Raw genomic sequence first — 18,851 nt, 5'->3', positions numbered from 1 at the left:
CATACTAAACAACCGACACTGAGAATATCCACTCGTATTCGCCAGTCGCAACCACCTTCGAGAGAGAAGACAAGAGAAAGAGCGAGAATGAGAGAAATCAAAAGAGAGAAGAAGAAAGAGAGAGAAAGAAGAGAGAAAGAATGAATAAAAAGAGAAAGAAAGACAGAGAGTAAGAGAAAGCAAGAGGGAAACAAAGAGAAAGGAAGACAAAGAAAGAGAAACAGAGAACTTAAAATATAGAAACAGTGAGTGAAATAGGAATAGAGAGAGGGAGAAATAGAAAGGAAGAGAGAAAGTGAGAGGGAAAGAGAGAAAGAGATGGTAAAAAAGAAATAAAGAAATAAATAAAGAAAAAGGACTAAATAGAGAGAAAGAAAAAATGAAAAGAGAGGTAGAACTGAAAAGAAACCAGGCTAGAGAGAAAAAAGAAACAGAGGAAGCCAAGGAAAGAAATAGTGAAGAAGGAAGAGAGGAAGAAGGTAAAGAGATAACAAAAGAGGGAGGAAAAAGAAAGGCAAAGATATAAAGAGAAGAGAGACAGAAATAGATAAATAAAGAGAGAAGGGGAGGGAGAGAGAGAGAGAAAGGAAAAGAGGGACAGAAAGAGGGAAAGAAAAAAAGAAACATAGAAAGTAAGAAAAAAACTAAGAATCAAAGAAAAGAAGAAACAAATGGAGAGAGGGGAACGAGGAGAGCGATAGAAAGAAAGAAAGAAAGAAAGAAAGAAAGAAAGAAAGAGGGATGTCTGTATAGAGAGAAAGACAGAAAAGGAGAAATAGAGGGAGACAAAGACAGAAAGAGCAAGAAAGACGGATTTAAAGAGACAAAGTAACAGGGAATTGGAGAAAGGGAGAAATAGAAAAAAAGAGAAATAGATGGAGAGCGTTTCGAAGGGAGCTTACTGGTGTGGAGCCGGCTCTCGTCGATCACTTAAAGGAACCGGCTTTTGGAACCGTTTCGTTCTTGAACGACCACCACTAGTTGTCACACTCCGCTCCAGCACCGCAGGAGAGAAAGGGAGCGAGAAGGAGGCGGGGAGGAGGAAGAGGAAAAAAAGTTCACTGAAAAATGGCTTCCTTGTCTCTGGACTCCGCAGAACAATCCGACAATAGCGCAGAGGAGCCCGCCGCCGCCGCAGAGGACGAAAAAGACGCCGAGCAAGTCGCCGAGCGCCTGCTGCAAACTTTCCAGCTCTCCTCGGTGAGTTTTTCCACGGAGCAAGTTTCTTGCCTTTGCGAGGCCCTCCTGCAGGCGGGCAATGTGGATCGCCTGTGGAGATTCCTCTCCACCATCCATCCCTCGTCCGAGCTGCTACGTGGCAACGAGACCCTCCTCAAGGCCCAGGCCCTGGTGGCGTTCCACAGGGAGCACTTCAAGGAACTCTACACTTTATTGGAAAGCCACGACTTCCAGCCGTCCAACCACGTCTTCCTGCAAGATCTGTACCTGAGAGCCCGCTACAAGGAAGCGGAGAGGTCGCGGGGGCGCAGCCTGGGTGCCGTGGACAAATACCGGCTCAGGAAAAAGTTCCCTCTTCCCAAAACAATCTGGGACGGTGAGGAGACTGTATACTGTTTCAAGGAGAAATCGCGCAACGCCTTGAAGGAGTGCTATAAAAGCAACAGGTATCCCACCCCGGATGAGAAGAAAAACCTGGCCAAAGCCACCGGATTGTCCCTTACGCAGGTCAGCAACTGGTTCAAGAACAGGAGGCAAAGGGACAGGACTCCGCCCGGGACGCACTATAAAAGGCAAGGATAAGCATGCAAAATCTACTTACACCTCCGCTTTTTTTGTTTGTTCCTGGATTGGAAACAAAAGGGCGTCTGGCGCGCATGTTAGGAGGTGACAGCACAGCGTGTTGCTTTGTTATGAAATGTGAGAAGCGCGAGGGCTCAAGTGACCTGAAAAACTCCGCTGAGACTGGCACATGCATGCTGCATGATAATAGCAATGTTTTTTAAGCGTGCACTGGTTAGAAGAAAGTATTAATTTCCACTAAGCTCAACATTTATCAAAACAAATTCAAGGAAACCATTGGTATCACACTACGCATGTTTTAACCCGACAACATGTCACGTTAAAATATCTTTGAGTTCAAAAGTTAAATCCAATTTAATTACACGATAGAAGTTGCCATTCTCTAAGAAAAGTATGTTTCTGGAACACTGTGGCTGGTCGTGCAGTTCACCCCTTGGCCTTCAGTAGTGCTCCATCTGAGTCAATCCAACACTCAATAACTATTTATCATCGCAGCTACAGCCCAACACATATAGAAAGCACCAATAATAACCTCATTGAATTGCACTATTATTTACAAATATAGCCTCATTTTACTCATTGAAAATGTTTTGGGGTTATTTTGCGCTTAAAGTCATCTTCATATCTTTTCTCAAGAAGATTTCAATTACTCTATTGAACAGATTCCGTGCGTTTCAGTTCCTTCAAGAAGTTCTTCTCTATTGGCATCACAGCTAGTGCTGAAAGTTGAGCCAATCCTGATGTATTTCTGGCACAATTTTCTATCTAACTTAAGGATTCAAAAGTCTGTTCCACAGAAGCAGTGGGCATAAGGATTTTTTTCTGCACATTTTTATTGCGATACCTCCATAACCGCGCCATTGACAGTCATAGTTTGTGAACGCACTGACATTTCCCTATGCCTTCTAGCAGGCCCTGTTCCGCCAACTCAATATCTGATTGGCTCAACTAACAGCTTTATTGATACTGATGCTATGCCACAACTGAAGTCCTCAGGGTAGATTTCCTGACCCTAGCAAGAAGTAATGTCTGAAATTGGTTCAATCCTTGAATATGAAAGTAAAAATCGGAAAGCAGCACAAACAGGGGAAAAGCAATGAAAGGAAGCTGACAAACAATTATTGAATGAATATTAGTGGCCGAAAGAACACGATCCTGGATACAAGTGGCTCGGCTCTCCCTTCCTGATAAACTGAGAAGCTCAGTCATCAGAGGGACTCAGTGTAGAGCCGCTGCTCCTCCTCATTGAGAGGAGCCAGTTGAGGTGGTTTGGGCATCTGATAAGGATGCCTCCTGGACGCCTCTCTCTTGAGGTGTTCCGATTATGTCCTACCATCAGCAGGCCCCGGGAACGACCCAGAACACGCTGTGGAGACTATGTCTCTAAGCTGGCCTGGGAACGCCTAGGAATCCTGTCAGCTGAGCTGGATGAAGTGGCTGGGGATAGGCAGGTCTGGGCTTCCCTGCTGAGGCTGCCACCCCCGTGATCCGACCCCCGGATAAGCAGAAGAAAATAGGTAGATGGATGAAATTAAATGATCTGCATTTATATAGCGCTTTTCAAGTCAATGACTTCCCAAAGCGCTTTACATTGTGCTTCACATTTCCCAATAGCGGCCGTGATCTGTGCAGCCATGTAAGGCGCTAACCTGCTTATTGGGGGTATTGGGGTTTCAGTGTCTTACCCAAGGACACTTCGGCATGCAACACGGACAATCCTAAAACGATCGCTCTACCTCCTGAGCTACTGCCGCCCCAGATTTAATACTGGTTGAATAAGTATTAAATTATCTATTTATAATTCATCCAGCCATTTATTATCTTCACTCCTTATCCTTAGTTGGGTTGCGGGGGTGCTGGAGGTTATCACAGTCATCTTCGGGCAGTGGGCTGGGGACACCCTGAACTGGTTGCCAGCCAGTCGCAGGGCACACAGGGAAAGACAACTCTCTCGCTCATCCTCCCTTAGGGAGAATTTGGACCAGCCAATTAACCTGACATGCATGTTTTTGGAATGTGGGAGGAACCAGGATCTCCCGGAGTAAATGCACGCAAGCACGGGGAGAACATGCAAACTCCACACAGGAAGGTTCGATCTCATGACCTCAGAACTGTGCTGCGGACGCCCTAACCGCTCAGCCGCCGTGCTGCCACAATTTATAATTCACATGTATAAAATGATCTCTATATGTAAAATATAAAACGCATGATTCCGTTATTTTTTCTGGCCAGCACAGAAGGCCTTTCAGGCCCTGACGCCCCACCACTGCTGGAATATATCGCGACGGGTGCCAGCAAAAATATTATTTTGATATCAGATTAACTTGTCCTTTGTTTGATTGATTTATTCAAAAGTGCACAATGCAATTTAGCAAAACACAATCCTTTCTGGCAATAGCTGGTTGAAATTACATTAAAAATTTTACTTTAAAAGCACTTTACCTGGATTATTTTTGTCACCTACGTTTTAAGACTCCTAATTACCAGATAAAGGTCAACATGTCATTTTTTAGAAGTAATTTTAGGTTGTTTTTGTGCATTGAAAATAATTTTAAATGCACTATTTGGAATCGTTGTTTAATTATGCCATCACCAAACGAACATGAAAAAAATATTATAGTGTGTCTTTTTTAATTGGGGTTTTGGGGTTTTTAAGGGTTATTGATCTATCTTCGTTATTCATTATCCATTATCCGTTATCGGTCAGTTCATAATACGCTACAAAGCCAAGGAGCCGGGACACTTACTGCCAGACTCATCTTTTCAGAAAGGTCTTTTTATTAGTTTGGGTGTTGAACGTCCATCCATTATCTGCACCGCTTAGCCTCAGTAGGGTCACGGGGGTGCTGAAGCCCATCCAAGCTATCTTCGGTCAGCGGGCAGGGGACACCCTGAACTTGTTGCCAAGCAGTCGCAGGGCACACAGAGACAGACAATTCACTCGCTCATCCTCACATTGGGACAATTTGGACCGGCCAATTAACCTGACATGCATGTTTTTGGATTGTGGGAGAAAACCGGAGTGCCCAGAGGAAACCCAGGCAAGCACGGGGAGAACATGCAAACTCCACACAGGAAGGTTTGATCCCATGACCTCTGCTAACTAATGCTCTGCCGTGCTGCACGGTGTTAAAGATAAAAAGTTAAAAAGAATTATAAATACAATTACAGTTATTATTTTTACTTTTCTACTAAGATGCCTACGTAGAGATTAACTTCTTATCATATGTGGCTTTTTGTGGAGGTTTTTTTTGTCAAAAACATAATCCTGTAAAGATCTCACCACATTTATACCCTTGAATAAAGAAGCAGACTATTTTCCATTGTTTAAAAATACAATCCCAAGGTATTCGGTGCGCATAGTGCATCATGTTAAAGATGGGCTGAGACCTTAAAAGTTACGTTTATTTGTATAGCCCTTAATCACAAAGAGTCTCAAAGGGATGCACAGACAACAGATTATTGCAAACTACAGACTAGTATTACATCATCCCCTGATCTAAAACCTACATGAGGGCAAGGAAAAACGCAAAAACCTCAACATGAGGAAAAGGAAGAAGCCTTGAGAAGGGACCGCACATGAGGTCGTCCCCCTTCCAGAATGACCAGGCTGCAATGGATGTTGTAATAACAATTAATACACAGATATCGTCAACAGAAAATAGTCATTCATAAGCTATAGAAAAAAAGTGTGTTTTAAGCCTGGATTTAAAAGAGGACCCTTAACTAATTATGTCTAATTAATTGTCTGGCAGATCTGTACTTTTTCGTTAACAACCAACCGCCTTGAAAGATCCTAATACTGTAACTTTGTATTTTAACAGAAACTTAGAATAAGGAGATGTCATAGATAGATGTTGAACTTCCAAAGAGAACAGGAGATGACTGTACAAAAACCCTCTAGACAAGGGGTCTCCAACATGGTGCCTATCAGGACAGCTCGAATGCCCGCTGACTTTTTCTGAAAATAGCCTACCAGTGCAGGGTCATTGTCATTTTCTAGTAAAATGTTTTTTGAGTGGTTGACTGAGTCTATTAAACCCTACTTCCATTTTTTTATCCTGGTTATAACATCATATGTTGATATTTTAGAGATGCACATCAACAGTGGGTGCCCTTTGCGCTAATCAGTAAGAGAAAGTAGCTCTCAGCTTGAAAAACATTGGAAACCCCTGCTGTAGATGCGAAAAATCCAACCTATTTTAAAGGTATTAACCTTTCTTTCTTTGCATTAAATAGCCTAAGGTTGCAAAGGAAAGATTAGCCCTAACGTGTGTGGAAATCAGAAAAAAGCAAAATTATTGGTCAACTGTGACAATGATTTAAACTGTGATTAATAGTCAAAATAATGAAAAAACGTGCGCCAATATTGGAGACAGTACGCAATAATAATCAAAATGAAACAAAACAGTCCAGGCAGGTTTTTAATGGTTAAAAACAGAACTACATTCTTGAATGTAAGTAAGCAGAATAAAAGTCAATCCCAACAAAGGTTAAAGGATTTACTTAAATGATCCAAAGCAGTTTTCATGCAGAGACCAGTATCTTCTATGTGTTACATTGAGGCCAAATTATATTTTATGAACGAAAAATAATATTCACAATTTGCAATTATGTAAAGTGTAAAATTAAGTGCATATCAATGTGCTTGACATTGGTTATTTCTTTGGTGTTTTAGTGAATCGGATGGAAACCGCAGCAGTGAGGATGAAGCGAGCATCATGGATGAAACCTCGGACAAGGCGGATGAGCCAGTCGCCACCAAAGCCTCGGTCATCTCGCTCTCTGCAGTTAACTGCAATTCGGCCGGTCAGATCATCGTTAACGGCACTGGCGGCTTCCTGGCGGCGTCCCAGCCTTTACTGCTCAATGGCAATCCCCTAATCTCGGGGACCGGCGCTGGTGTCATCATCAATGGGCTAACCTTGGGGGATGGCCAGAAACTTGCCCTGAGTCAAATGACCAGTTCCCCTTTGATTCTGAACGGGGCCCAAGTTCTTGCCAAACCGGAAGAAACGCAGCGATCAGTCCCATTGGTAGATCAGCAGGTAGTCACAAAATCTAACAGTCTTCCAGAGGTTCTCCTCAGTAGTAACACTTCACCGGTCTGCAGCCCTACGTCAGTCATCACTCTCCCAGTGCAATCAAAGAGCCAAAGTAGCAATGTGATGGATTTTAATGCAGTGCCAGACGATATTAAACAAGAAAACAGGCAACCAGCTTGCTCTTCCTCAGCTTTGTCGTCTCAACCACAAACTACACTTTCTTCGTTGGTTCTTACACCGACTCCCCAGGAGGCCGTCCCATCAGCACCCTTGCCTATTTCCAGCTCCGCCTTGCCCGTTCCAAGTCTGCAAGGGGATTATGTTGTCTTTGCCAGTTCAGCCCCTCAGATAAACCCTTTCGGCTCAACGGTCAACTCGAGTACCTCAACCCCTCAAGTATTCTCATTGCCTCAGGTTGTGCCTTCCATCCAGGGTATACCAGTATCGCAGTTGGTTCCACAGGTTTCCCAAAGTCCCCAGCTGGTCCCAGTTTCCCCTATCAAATCATCGGTTAACTTCCAAAGCCTCCCACCAGCCGTCAGGCACCTTGATGCTTCCACACCCATGTCTGATGGTTCTACAACCATCGTTTCTATCTCACAGGTGCAAAATACAGCTTTCCCAAACCACCTTGCGGTCCAAACCATCAACTCCATACCCTCTAAACTTCAAACCCCACAGGTCATTTCTATCTCTCCCCCAACACAAGTGGTACCGATATCTCCCACGCCTGCAAAGTTAGTTCCCCTAACTGTTCCACAGCTGGTCCCGGTTTCCTCCATCCAGACATCTTCCTCAATCCCCTTTCCTCAGGTTGTTCCTGCCGGTCCTTCGCTGTCCATTCCCTCAGCTGGAGTGCCCATGCAAATCCTGGCTCAGGCACCGGGTGGGCTTAATCAAAGTCCTCTCAGGATGAACCAACTGAGACCCATACAGAATGTAAGCCCTGCAACCAATGTAAGCCACGGTATGCACATGCATAATTCTGGGATCATTCAGCTACCTTCGGCACCTCAAGGTAACCACACAACTCCATTGCTCCTTGCATATCAGTTCTGTCTGTCAACAGCAGTGCAGTTAGCTATTTTGGAATTCGGCAGATTTTCTTCCTCACTGTATAGATAAATAATAAATAATAATTCAGTCAAATTAATTGATACTGTAAATACTATAACTTCCTGTAGTGTGATTGACTAATATTTTCTCATCACAAGTCCTCGAACAAACCATTTTTCTGAAATGGGTTACTATTGGGTACGTTTACATGCAGACAATAACAGGTTTTGCTTGTATTCTAATTAAGTAAAGCAAATGTGCAACTGTATTTTTCCAAAGAGAATTGGTTTGAGACTGTCATGCCTTTTACCCTTAGGAACATCAAAGGGATAACGGTAAAACAATAGCAAAACTCTTGCTAAAAAGCCTGATACTGAAAGAATAGAGTGTAATGTGGAATTGGTTGTCCCTAAATAGGAAGTCAAACTAAGTATAAATATGATAACTTTATAACAAACCATAATTGTTCAAAAAGACTTTTGGGGAATCCTTCTATTTGAACTACAGTATTTTAAAAGTCAATCCTCCATTTCCTTGAAGTATTATTTCCAGTTACCTAAAACACCAAAAGCTGTTTACTTTTATCTGGAATTACTTTGCTGATTTCATGGGAGGATGCTAACGTGTACGTGAACATCTCGTCACATTGATGATCCAGGGTTTTAGCACTCCTTTAGAATTAGATGCAAACATTCTGCACAAAATGTATACCGTACAAAGCAAAAACACATTTGGCAGAGGTGTACTCACCCCAATAATCAACATCCATAACAAGTTGGTTGCTACAACATGCTTCCTAAAATAAACCCCCATTAGGGATTCTATACTAATATCCCAGATTTCTGTTACCTTCCCAAGGGCTGTTCCCCACGTTAGCACGGCTGCTATATCTGTTTGTATCTTGTTTTCTTGGGAAAGTTGTAGCTGTCAATGGTCACTGCTTTGATGGACTTGTTTTAGTCTACTTGTAGTTTGTTACTAATTGTTCCTGGGATCAGTGCAGGTTTTGACAAAAGTGCTGTTTACTGGCTTTTCGTGAAATTTCAGTCAATTTTGAAGTTAACACTGAGCAATCTGGACAGTGTTTCCTGCTTAATAATTCCAGCAGCTGTTAAATAAATGTTCTAATCCAATAGTTTAGGTTCCTCTTTAGATTACTTATTGTGTAAGTTAAGGTTACCCAAGGTATATGAGCTAAAGCAGCAGTGTGCATCACACTACAGAAAGTTATAGTATTTATCAATTATTTTACAACCCCTGCAAACATCATATAGTGACCCCTAGAGGTGTAAAAATACTTGATTCATTACTAAAACTTCATATTGGTTCAATTAATATGCAAAAACGTATGTACGATCTAATTTTTTCAAATGCTATGTTGAATCTAGTGGGAACCCCTAAAATATCCATTTTAGGAAATCTCTTAGATTGAGAAGACATTTAAAATACTTTTAACACATTTCCAGGTTTTGTCCAGAAAATGTCTTTGCCTGAAGGGTAAAAGTTGAAAACGTATTACCAATATGTTGAAAAGGTGTTATTAGGGGTACGGAATTTGAATCGCATTGGAAACATGACACAATTACTTTTGATACCCAATTTTAAACATTCGTTTTGGGACCAAATCAAATCCATACCAGTTAGGCAAGTAAGTGCCTTGCTTGGCTGCCTCTGGCTATTACTAGGTGAGTGCGCGTGTGCGTGTGTGTGTGTGTGTGTGTGTGTGTGTGTGTGTGTGTGTGTGTGTGTGTGTGTGTGTGTGTGTGTGTGTGTGTGTGTGTGTGTGTGTGTGAAGCACTTTGTAAAGCACTTTGGGAGGTCTTCAGTGACTTTTAAAGCACTACATAAATGAAGATCATTTACCATCAGACCTGGCCCAATATTCCAAAGAAATCTGTTGCTAAATAGCTTAGTTTTCTGGCGGTCTTCGCAATTTCTACAAGTAATCATGCTAACTTGATAACCTCTTCAATGCTAACAATCTTTTCGTTTAATTTTTGACTGTGGTAGGAAACCTCCTTTTGGGTGGAAGCCCCTACTTGAGTGTCCAGCAAGGCAAGCTAATCCTGACCATTCCAGCTGGCTTTCAACTAACCAGTTTGCCTCTGAAACCCATTTCTGATCCACTCACCCTTCCTACCAATGGCGCAAGTCTCGGTTTAACCCCTGCAAACATCCCTGTAACGTCCCAGCATTCAACCATCCCGGAACAGCCTGCCAACGTTCTCGCGACGCCTCCACTGAACTTCCTGAATCCGGCCGCTCCGTATTACACGGCAGAAACCACAACCACGCAAACACCTGCAATTTCCTCAACAACCGCGCTGGATCTGCCAGTAGCGCCTAGCACGGCAAACGCTCTCTCCCCGGAGAGCCTCCTCACCCTCAGTCCTATGTATGGAGGAGTGTTGACACCCGCCGTACCATTGTCCCAGCCCACCTGGAGCCCTTCAGCCGGTCTGACTCTGTTTGATGGCCGCGGTAAGGCAGACCTACCTGTAGATCCGGCCCTGTTGGGTCTTCCTGGTGGGGAGGCGCTGCTTCTGGGGAGCACGTCTCCGGATCATGACACCAGCTCCCCGCTAGGACATCCCGAAGAGATTGATGGGGACACCAAGATTCTGACTCAGCTTCAGTCGGTCCCAGTGGATGAGGAGCTAGGTTTGTAGACTTGTTTACAGAAAACTATCCCACCTCTCCAAAGACAATGAAATGGTGTTTCTTTTGGACTTGTTTGCTTTTGTATGACCATCAAAGCCTCATCTGGCAGGGAAGGGGAATATTTTGCGGTTTTATTGGACAGCCTTGGAGATCCATTCATCAGTTTTCTACCATTTGCCTTGATCCAGGTTACATGCAAGGACAAAAGAGACTACATTCTGGATTGTTCAATGCCTGGATTGGCTTGAAATCATCCAACACTAGCTACACCAAAGTTGAGATTTGATAAAGTTTTGAGGGTACCGCTTTTCAAAGTGTGAGCCGCCCCATCACCCGTGATATACGGTGAACACTCGCTTACGTGGGAGTTTAATTTTTTTTAAAACGTGATAAGCGGAATCCATAAAGTAAAACCCTTTATTTTAATGTATTTATATTACTGAAATCCCTCATATCGCGGACCAAAACACCCTGTGGTATGTGAAAATTAACAGCTCATGCTCGCAGCAATATAAAATTATTTTTGGATTGCATTCGCACGAATGCTGTTCATTTTAGGCTGAAATAACGTAATAACAAAATCACTACACATGAAACAAAATTTCCCTGACTTTTGCTCTCAGAAATAGTTGACTGGGGATAGTAATTGCAGCCAAAATCATGCAGTTCGTTTTAGGCGGGCTACAATGGCACACTTCAGTGGCCCGAAAAAAAGAATTGCTCCCAGCAACAGCTGCCTAGGGATAATAGATTGTGTCTACAACATTTTAAGTTATATAATTTAAACAGTCTTTATTGTCAGTGATAACAAAGTTGTAAACATCGTCAACGAGATTAGACATGGCATCTAGGATGAACATGTTATGAAGATTTAAGTGAAAAATTACAATGTCGGGAAAAATAAGCCTAAAAAACAATAGCGCAATGAAAAATAGTGCTTTTTGCCAGTCCCCACTCACAGCAATATGAGATTGGGGATGATGGATTGCAGCCACATGAGTGCAGTTCACCTTTTGGTGGACAGAACAAGCAACAAAAGAGGCACCACACCCTACAAATTTGGCCTTGCTGGCTCCAGCTTTCAGCAATAGGTGCCCAGGGATAATGGAACATGCAATTTATTTTAGGCGGAAAGAAAAGAGCACAGTAACAAAAAAAAAACACAAATTTGCGCTTTTGTCTCAATAATAGACATAAAAACTGTTGATTGACTGGGTTGTAGACCTTGCTCGTTAGTTTGTAGATTTTTAATCAAATATTTTTATCAGTTTGCCAAAATATTTTCCATTTATGTCTATAGCAGCAATAATTCATTCAAATCTTTTGACGTATTTAGCAGTCAGTTAAAGAAAATGGGTAAAGGTGATTTTCTGGGTTTATATTTGATTAATTCATTATAAAAAAACAAAATATTTCTTTAGCTAATGTTTCAGTGCATACAGGGAGTGCAGAATTATTAGGCAAGTTGTATTTTTGAGGATTAATTTTATTATTGAACAACAACCATGTTCTCAATGAACCCAAAAGTCTCATTAATATCAAAGCTGAATATTTTGGAAGTTGGAGTGGGGCTTTTTTAGTTTTAGCTATTTTAGGAGGATATCTGTGTGTGCAGGTGACTATTACTGTGCATAATTATTAGGCAACTTAACAAAAAACAAATGTATACCCATTTCAATTATTTATTTTCATCAGGGAAACCAATATAACAGCTCAACATTCACAAATATACATTTCTGACATTCAAAAACAAAACAAAAACAAATCAGTGACCAATATAGCCACCTTTCTTTGCAAGGACACTCAAAAGCCTGCCATCCATGGATTCTGTCAGTGCTTTGATCTGTTCACGATCAACATTGCGTGCAGCAGCAACCACAGCATCCCAGACACTGTTCAGAGAGGTGTACTGTTTTCCCTCCTTGTAAATCTCACATTTGATGAGGGACCACAGGTTCTCTATGGGGTTCAGATCAGGTGAACAAGGAGGCCATGTCATTAGTTTTTCTTCTTTTAGACCCTTTCTTGCCAGCCACGCTGTGGAGTACTTGGATGCGTGTGATGGAGCGTTGTCCTGCATGAAAATCATGTTTTTCTTGAAGGATGCGGACTTCTTCCTGTACCACTGCTTGACGAAGGTGTCTTCCAGAAACTGGCAGTAGGACTGGGAGTTGAGCTTGAGTCCATCCTCAACCCGAAAAGGCCCCACAAGCTCATCTTTGATGATACCAGCCCATACCAGTACCCCACCTCCACCTTGCTGGCGTCTGAGGCGGACTGGAGCTCTCTGCCCTTTACCGATCCAGCCACGGGCCCATCCATCTGGCCCATCAAGACTCACTCTCATTTCGTCAGTCCATAAAACCTTAGAAAAATCCGTCTTGAGATTTTTCTTGGCCCAGTCTTGACGTTTCAGCTTGTGTGTCTTGTTCAGTGGTGGTCGTTTTTCAGCCTTTCTTACCTTGGCCATGTCTCTGAGTATTGCACACCTTGTGCTTTTGGGCACTCCAGTGATGTTGCAGCTCTGAAATATGGCAAAACTGGTGGCAAGTGGCATCTTGGCAGCTGTACGCTTGACTTTTCTCAGTTCACGGGCAGTTATTTTGCGCCTTGGTTTTTCTACACGCTTCTTGCGACCCTGTTGACTATTTTGAATGTAACGCTTGATTGTTCGATGATCACGCTTCAGAAGCTTGGCAATTTTAAGAGTGCTGCATCCCTCTGCAAGATATCTCACTATTTTTGACTTTTCAGAGCCTGTCAAGTCCCTCTTCTGACCCATTTTGCCAAATGAAAGGAAGTTGCCTAATAATTATGCACACCTGATATAGGGTGATGATGTCATTAGACCACACCCCTTCTGATTACAGAGATGCACATCACCTGATATGCTTAATTGGTAGTAGGCTTTCGAGCCTATACAGCTTGGAGTAAGACAACATGCATAAAGAGGATGATGTGGTCAAAATACTCATTTGCCTAATAATTCTGCACTCCCTGTATGTTTGGTTATTTCTCAACTCTTACCGATCCCACAAATCCTTCGGCATCTCACACTTTGAAAACCCGCTTAAAAACTGAGTGCAAGGACAAACTACGACTTTGGTTTGTTCCCGCCTTTGGTGCGAATGTTTGGCTCCACTTGCACTGTGGATGTTCTGTGGCTTTTCCTTGACAATGCCGTCTTCATTTTGGAGGCAACACTGAAAACTGTTCAACAGACCATCTGGGAAAAGCACAGGTCTTTAAATATTTGAGTGTTAGCTTACATGTCCAAAAATGAGCTTTTATATTTGTATTTTTTGGTGTGATGTGCTATCAAGGAATTCATTTCCTGTTTTGAAGCTTCCAAAAAACATCACCCAATTGTATTTTATGCGCAGTGATTACCACTCAAATAACAGAACTGCCATCCATTTTTTTATATGAACTATGCAATTTTATTCACTCATAGGACATTTGGGAGCTATTTTTTTTAAATGACACTAAAAACTAAGAAGTGCCTTATATTAAAGCTTTTGGATAAAATGTTTTGAACTGCCTGCTACCCAGGAGAACTTTTTCCCAATACATTTGTTCACGTACGGCTTTTTTTCCTTTGTATATTTTGCACAATTCATGTTTACGTTATGTAGCTGTGTTTGGTCACGTGATCAGTTTTTGGACGAGGAAAGAAACAAAATCCAGTCTGAAATGATTTCGTGTTTATGGTACACAAAAAGAAAAGACAATTGCAGTGCTGTGTTGTTACATTTATGGCTTTTGTTTTGTTTTGTTGTTCGGAACATTCATTGGTATTAATGCTGCATTCCGGAAAATTGGAAAGGAATTATCCCACTCGAATGGTACCAGGTACCAGCTCGAAGCCTTCCATAACTATAAAGATGGCCGATTGCAAAAAGTTTGTTTTTGATTTTGCTCATTAAGACATTTGGACCTCCTATAAACTTATGTGTCACGGGTCTCCAACATGTTGCCTGCGGCCGCAAGGGTGCTCTGTGAGGACAGTTAAAGTTGCCCCGGGCCTGTTCTCAAAAATAGCTCACTGGTGCTGGATCATTGTGATTTGAAACTAAATTCCATTTTGTAGGTTTGAGCAAAAAATGTGCTGTTTTTTAGCTAGCTAACCATCTCCCTACCTTTTAGAGGTTTAGCAAAGTATCTAGCTAGCTTTTTAATTTTTTTTGTAAGCTATATTGCTAACATTTTACCCTTTTTCTCGAGTAAGCTAAAGGTTAGCCTCCTTTCTAGCTAGCCATCTGGCTTTTCTTTACCTTTTTATTAGACTATTTAGTTGACCTTTTACTCTTTTAGCTGTCTAACTCTTGTTACGTTTTTACCTGTTTACCTTTCTAGTTAACTATCAAACTACCCTTTTAGCTATTTAGCAAGCCATCTAGCGTATTTAATTTTGGAAATTCATATCAAATTAGTTGCAAAAAGTAGCTCTCGGCTTGAAAAAGATGGAAGACCCCTGTGTTAAGTGAAGTTGTGTTAAACAACTACATGAATTTAATCTTTTATATATGCAGATATATTTTTATATATTGTATAAATACTGTTTTGGCGTGTGTGTTTCCATGGGCAGCGCCATTTTGTCGAGTGACGTCTGATTGAAGCAAGTCAATATATTTTTTTCCCGACTTTGCGAGTGTCCGTCTGATGATAGTTTCCTAGTCAGACTTTTCTGGAATGCAGCATACATGTGTACACATCCTTGTTCAAGTTTTTATCATAAAGAAATTGATACTATAATACATCAATTTTCTTGGTATTTGAACAAGGTTGTTTAAACTGTCATGTTTCTACAATTATTTGAAAAACTCATTTATCCATGTGTTTTGTGCTTTGTTAAGAAAAAAGCATTTCCTGTGTAGATGATATTCATTGTCAGTTGTTCACATGGATGGTAAATGTTTAAAGGGAACGTGTGTATTGTAGATCACTAGTGTGTCTCTAAGTTGTAGTGCAACCGAAAACGAGTGATAAACTCACAAGAATGATACTAACTACGGCGACTGACCAAAACATAACATTTTACTTCTTGTTTTTTTTGCCCAGGCTTTTTGACCTTTTTGGGTACCCTTAGCAGAGAAATGGTGGACAATCATGTCAGGTACCTTTAGGTGAGGCTCATTTTATGTAAAATAAATGCTCATTCTTCAACCTACACAATGAAAAAAAGCATTTTTATTATGATAGCTAATGCATTTTTGCTTATTCAAATTAATATTTTTAAATTTGATTTTTTTATCAGTAGGGGTAGCTTAATAATACACACTGTCCCTTTAAAGTGATTAATCATCTATCGGATTAAAAGTTCAAAAGTTAGAATTACAAATTAGGTTGCGAAATGGAGCATTTAAAAGAACAGAGAGAGAAAGGGAAATTAATTTGTACGCCTTGAAATATGTTTTTATCCGCCGCTAATCAAAAACGCGACAAACGATGCACAATTATCCGTTCAGTTTTTTTCACCTTGCTACTTGACAAAGAACTCCAGCATTTGCCAAATATTTTGTCTTGACTATTTGATGTTGTTTGAAAAGGGATCACTTGTTTTTGCTTTTGTATTAAATGCATTCTATTTTTTATATCACTGTACACCACAATGTAATAAAGAACATTTATATGAAAAGGGTCATTTTCTTTGACATTTGTTAATCAACTTTGTGGATATAAAAACTGCTGCAGTTGGGGCTGGTGTCATTGCTGTATTTTTTTTTTTATAACAATACACCTTCAGTGAGTTTAATTTTGAAGTTTTATTTTGAGGCATCACTTTGGCGCTCCATTAAGGAAAAACAACATTTGCAGGACATAATGCAAGTACAAATGAACAAAAAAATAAGAATTTATTTTTATTTAAGGTATTACGTGAGGCATCTGGTACGCTCATTCAGGAAATGGTCTACAGAGGCAGAGCAGGCTCTGAGAGACTGCTTTGGATCCACGGACCGGGATGTCCTGCAAGGGTTCAGCAGTGGGGACATTGAGGAGGTGGCAAACGGCACTACTGACTACATCAACTTCTGTATGGACACTGTTATGCTGCCATGCCAACAACAAGCCCTGGATCACAAGCAACATCAAGTGCCTTCTGAACCAGAAGAAGAGGGCCTTTAAAGACGGTGATCAGCATGAGCTAAAGCGAGTGCAGAGGGAGCTTAGAGTCCAGCTTCAGGAAGCGAAGGAGCAGTACAGGAGGAAGTTGGAGAAAAATCTGGGGAACAACAGCATAAAGGAAGTGTGGGAATGAATGAAGACCATCACCGGCTGCAGCACTAAGCGGTGTGCGGCCGTGGAAGATGTGGGGAGTTAACCAGTTGAACAACTTTTTTAACAGGTTTGACTACCCCCACTCGTTCTCAACCCGGAGTACAGCAGCTGTCCCTCCCCCTCGGGACACCAGCCCAGCTGGGTGGAGAGCTGAGGAGGCTGCGACCCAGCAAGGCAGCTGGTCCAGATGGAGTATCCCCCCGACTGCTGAAGGCCTGTGCGTTGGCGGCGCATCTTCAACCTGAGCCTGTTCCCCCAGCTGTGGAAAACATCCCGCATCATCCCAGTCCCAAATAAATCACGACCTGGGTAGGGTAGGTAGGTGGTTGGGTAGGTAGGTAGGTAGGTAGAACCTTATTTTGAACATGTTTTTCTAGTAAAAAGAAAAAAAATGTACACTGACAGATATGTTCAGATTTTTGGTGGGAATTTTTTTTTAATATTTCAGATAATTGTTGCCCCTTTTTTCCTCTCTTTTGGCTTTAACAATTGATCTTTTTTACTTTTTTGGCTATTTGTTAATATCAAAGGGAAAATCGAAAAATAAGTTAACACTTTGGTAAAATTAAAATGTAGTGCTTTTCAAGTCACTGAAGACCTCCCAATCCACTTTACAATGTGCATCACACTTAGCAATTCACACACACTCACACTCCGATGGCCAGAGGCAGACGTGCAAAGCACTTGCCTGCCTATTTCGCAAGAAAACATGTTCAAAATTCTAAAAAAAAAGAAAAAGAAAATACAAACAAAACTAAGTATCTTAAAAAAAGCTTTCAAATTAATACATGTAATCAATTATTAAAACACCCCAAACACCTAAAGCCTAAAAATAGGTCCATCAGCTTTCACTCTACATTTAGTAATTTAAAGAACCAATGCAATTGTAAAAAACGTTCCACAAGAAGATAATTAAGCACATTTCACTGAATTTTGATTTCAGAAAATGTTTGCTCATTTTTTAAATGCTAAGTATTTTACTTTGGTTTTTATGATTAAAGAAACTAGTCAAATAAACTGCGTACAGACGCTGCCCTACTTACGAACAAGATTACGGACCGTCGTTCGTAAGTTGAATTTGTCCGTAAGTTGCTTCAGTGCCATACTTTGTATGTTTAAGGCTTGTATACGTAACCTGTATTGTTTTTTACTAAAAATAAAAAACATTTCATAAAACAATATGCTCTATAAAGAAAATAAAGTTAAGTTTAACTTACTTGTGGAAGATGAGCTTCAAGTGGTCCCCCTCCGTGGTATAGAGCGGACGGATAAAAAAATTGATCCAAAAATTTTCTCAACCACATCAAGCTTTCTTATTTCAGTTACATTTCAAAAGAAACGGCTCGCTTCTTCTTTACACCAACTATATTGAATGGATGCACGAGATATTAAACAATAAAAACATCAAAGTTCTTTGCACGCTGGAGATTCAGGACAGTATATTTACACGCGAATCAGGAAGTAGAAGCCAGATTTCATATTCAGGGTGGAGGCTGGGTGACCTCTCACAGCACCACACGGCGGAAAGAAGCACTACAGTAATGTCCTGTACTCGGAAAAAGGTATACACGATACAAACTAACTTACAGTAATGTTCGTATATTTTTCGACATCCCGAATTTTTTTTTTCGTATCTACCGTTTTTCGTAAGTCGAATGGTCGTAAGTTAGGGGAGCGTCTGCGTGTAAAAATAAAAATACTTTTCCCATCTTACTTTATTATTAAACACACACATTAAAAGTCCCCAGTTCGAGACCAGCTGGAAACATTTGTTGGCTTGGAAAGGGATGAGGGCCACCAGGCTGTACTTGCTCAAGACACACCACAAGAAATGGGGCATTTATCACCCTAGTGGATCAGGGATCCAAACCCAAAAATATACCATTAAAAAAAAACTCCTAAACGTGCAATTATATAATTATAAAAATATTATATGGCTTATTTAGTTAGAAAAAAAATTCTGGTTAAAATTCAATATATTTCTATTTTCATTTTAAATTGCTGAATTTTCTCATTATATTATGATTATTAATACAATGAGTATGTAAC

General features: G+C 41.0%; 1 protein-coding gene across 1 annotated transcript; it reads left to right on the top strand.

The window, feature by feature from the left end:
• The first annotated feature begins 1,048 nt into the window (after nt 1-1,048).
• six5 (SIX homeobox 5) lies at nt 1,049-16,161 on the top strand. The gene is made up of 3 exons (XM_088345709.1): nt 1,049-1,751; nt 6,440-7,824; nt 9,873-16,161. Exons 1-3 carry the CDS (start codon nt 1,069-1,071, stop codon nt 10,529-10,531), a joined length of 2,727 nt encoding a protein of 908 aa, XP_088201835.1. The 5' UTR covers nt 1,049-1,068; the 3' UTR covers nt 10,532-16,161.
• The last annotated feature ends 2,690 nt before the right edge of the window (nt 16,162-18,851 follow it).

This window comes from Urocampus carinirostris, chromosome 10 (assembly GCF_059441175.1).
Source record: "Urocampus carinirostris isolate Australia breed hairy pipefish chromosome 10, RoL_Ucar_1.0, whole genome shotgun sequence".
Classification (NCBI taxonomy): domain Eukaryota; kingdom Metazoa; phylum Chordata; class Actinopteri; order Syngnathiformes; family Syngnathidae; genus Urocampus; species Urocampus carinirostris.
The sequence above is the reverse complement of the archived record's forward strand: the minus strand, read 5'-3'. Positions and strand labels throughout refer to the sequence as shown.

What these genes read in the sequence shown, in the direction of transcription:
- six5 (XM_088345709.1), top strand. Translation starts at nt 1,069, where the DNA reads ATGGCTTCCTTGTCTCTGGACTCCGCAGAACAATCCGACAATAGCGCA. An exon ending in CCCGGGACGCACTATAAAAG is followed by an intron (nt 1,752 to 6,439) that starts GCAAGGATAAGC and finishes TTGGTGTTTTAG; the next exon opens with TGAATCGGATGGAAACCGCA. An exon ending in GCTACCTTCGGCACCTCAAG is followed by an intron (nt 7,825 to 9,872) that starts GTAACCACACAA and finishes TGACTGTGGTAG; the next exon opens with GAAACCTCCTTTTGGGTGGA.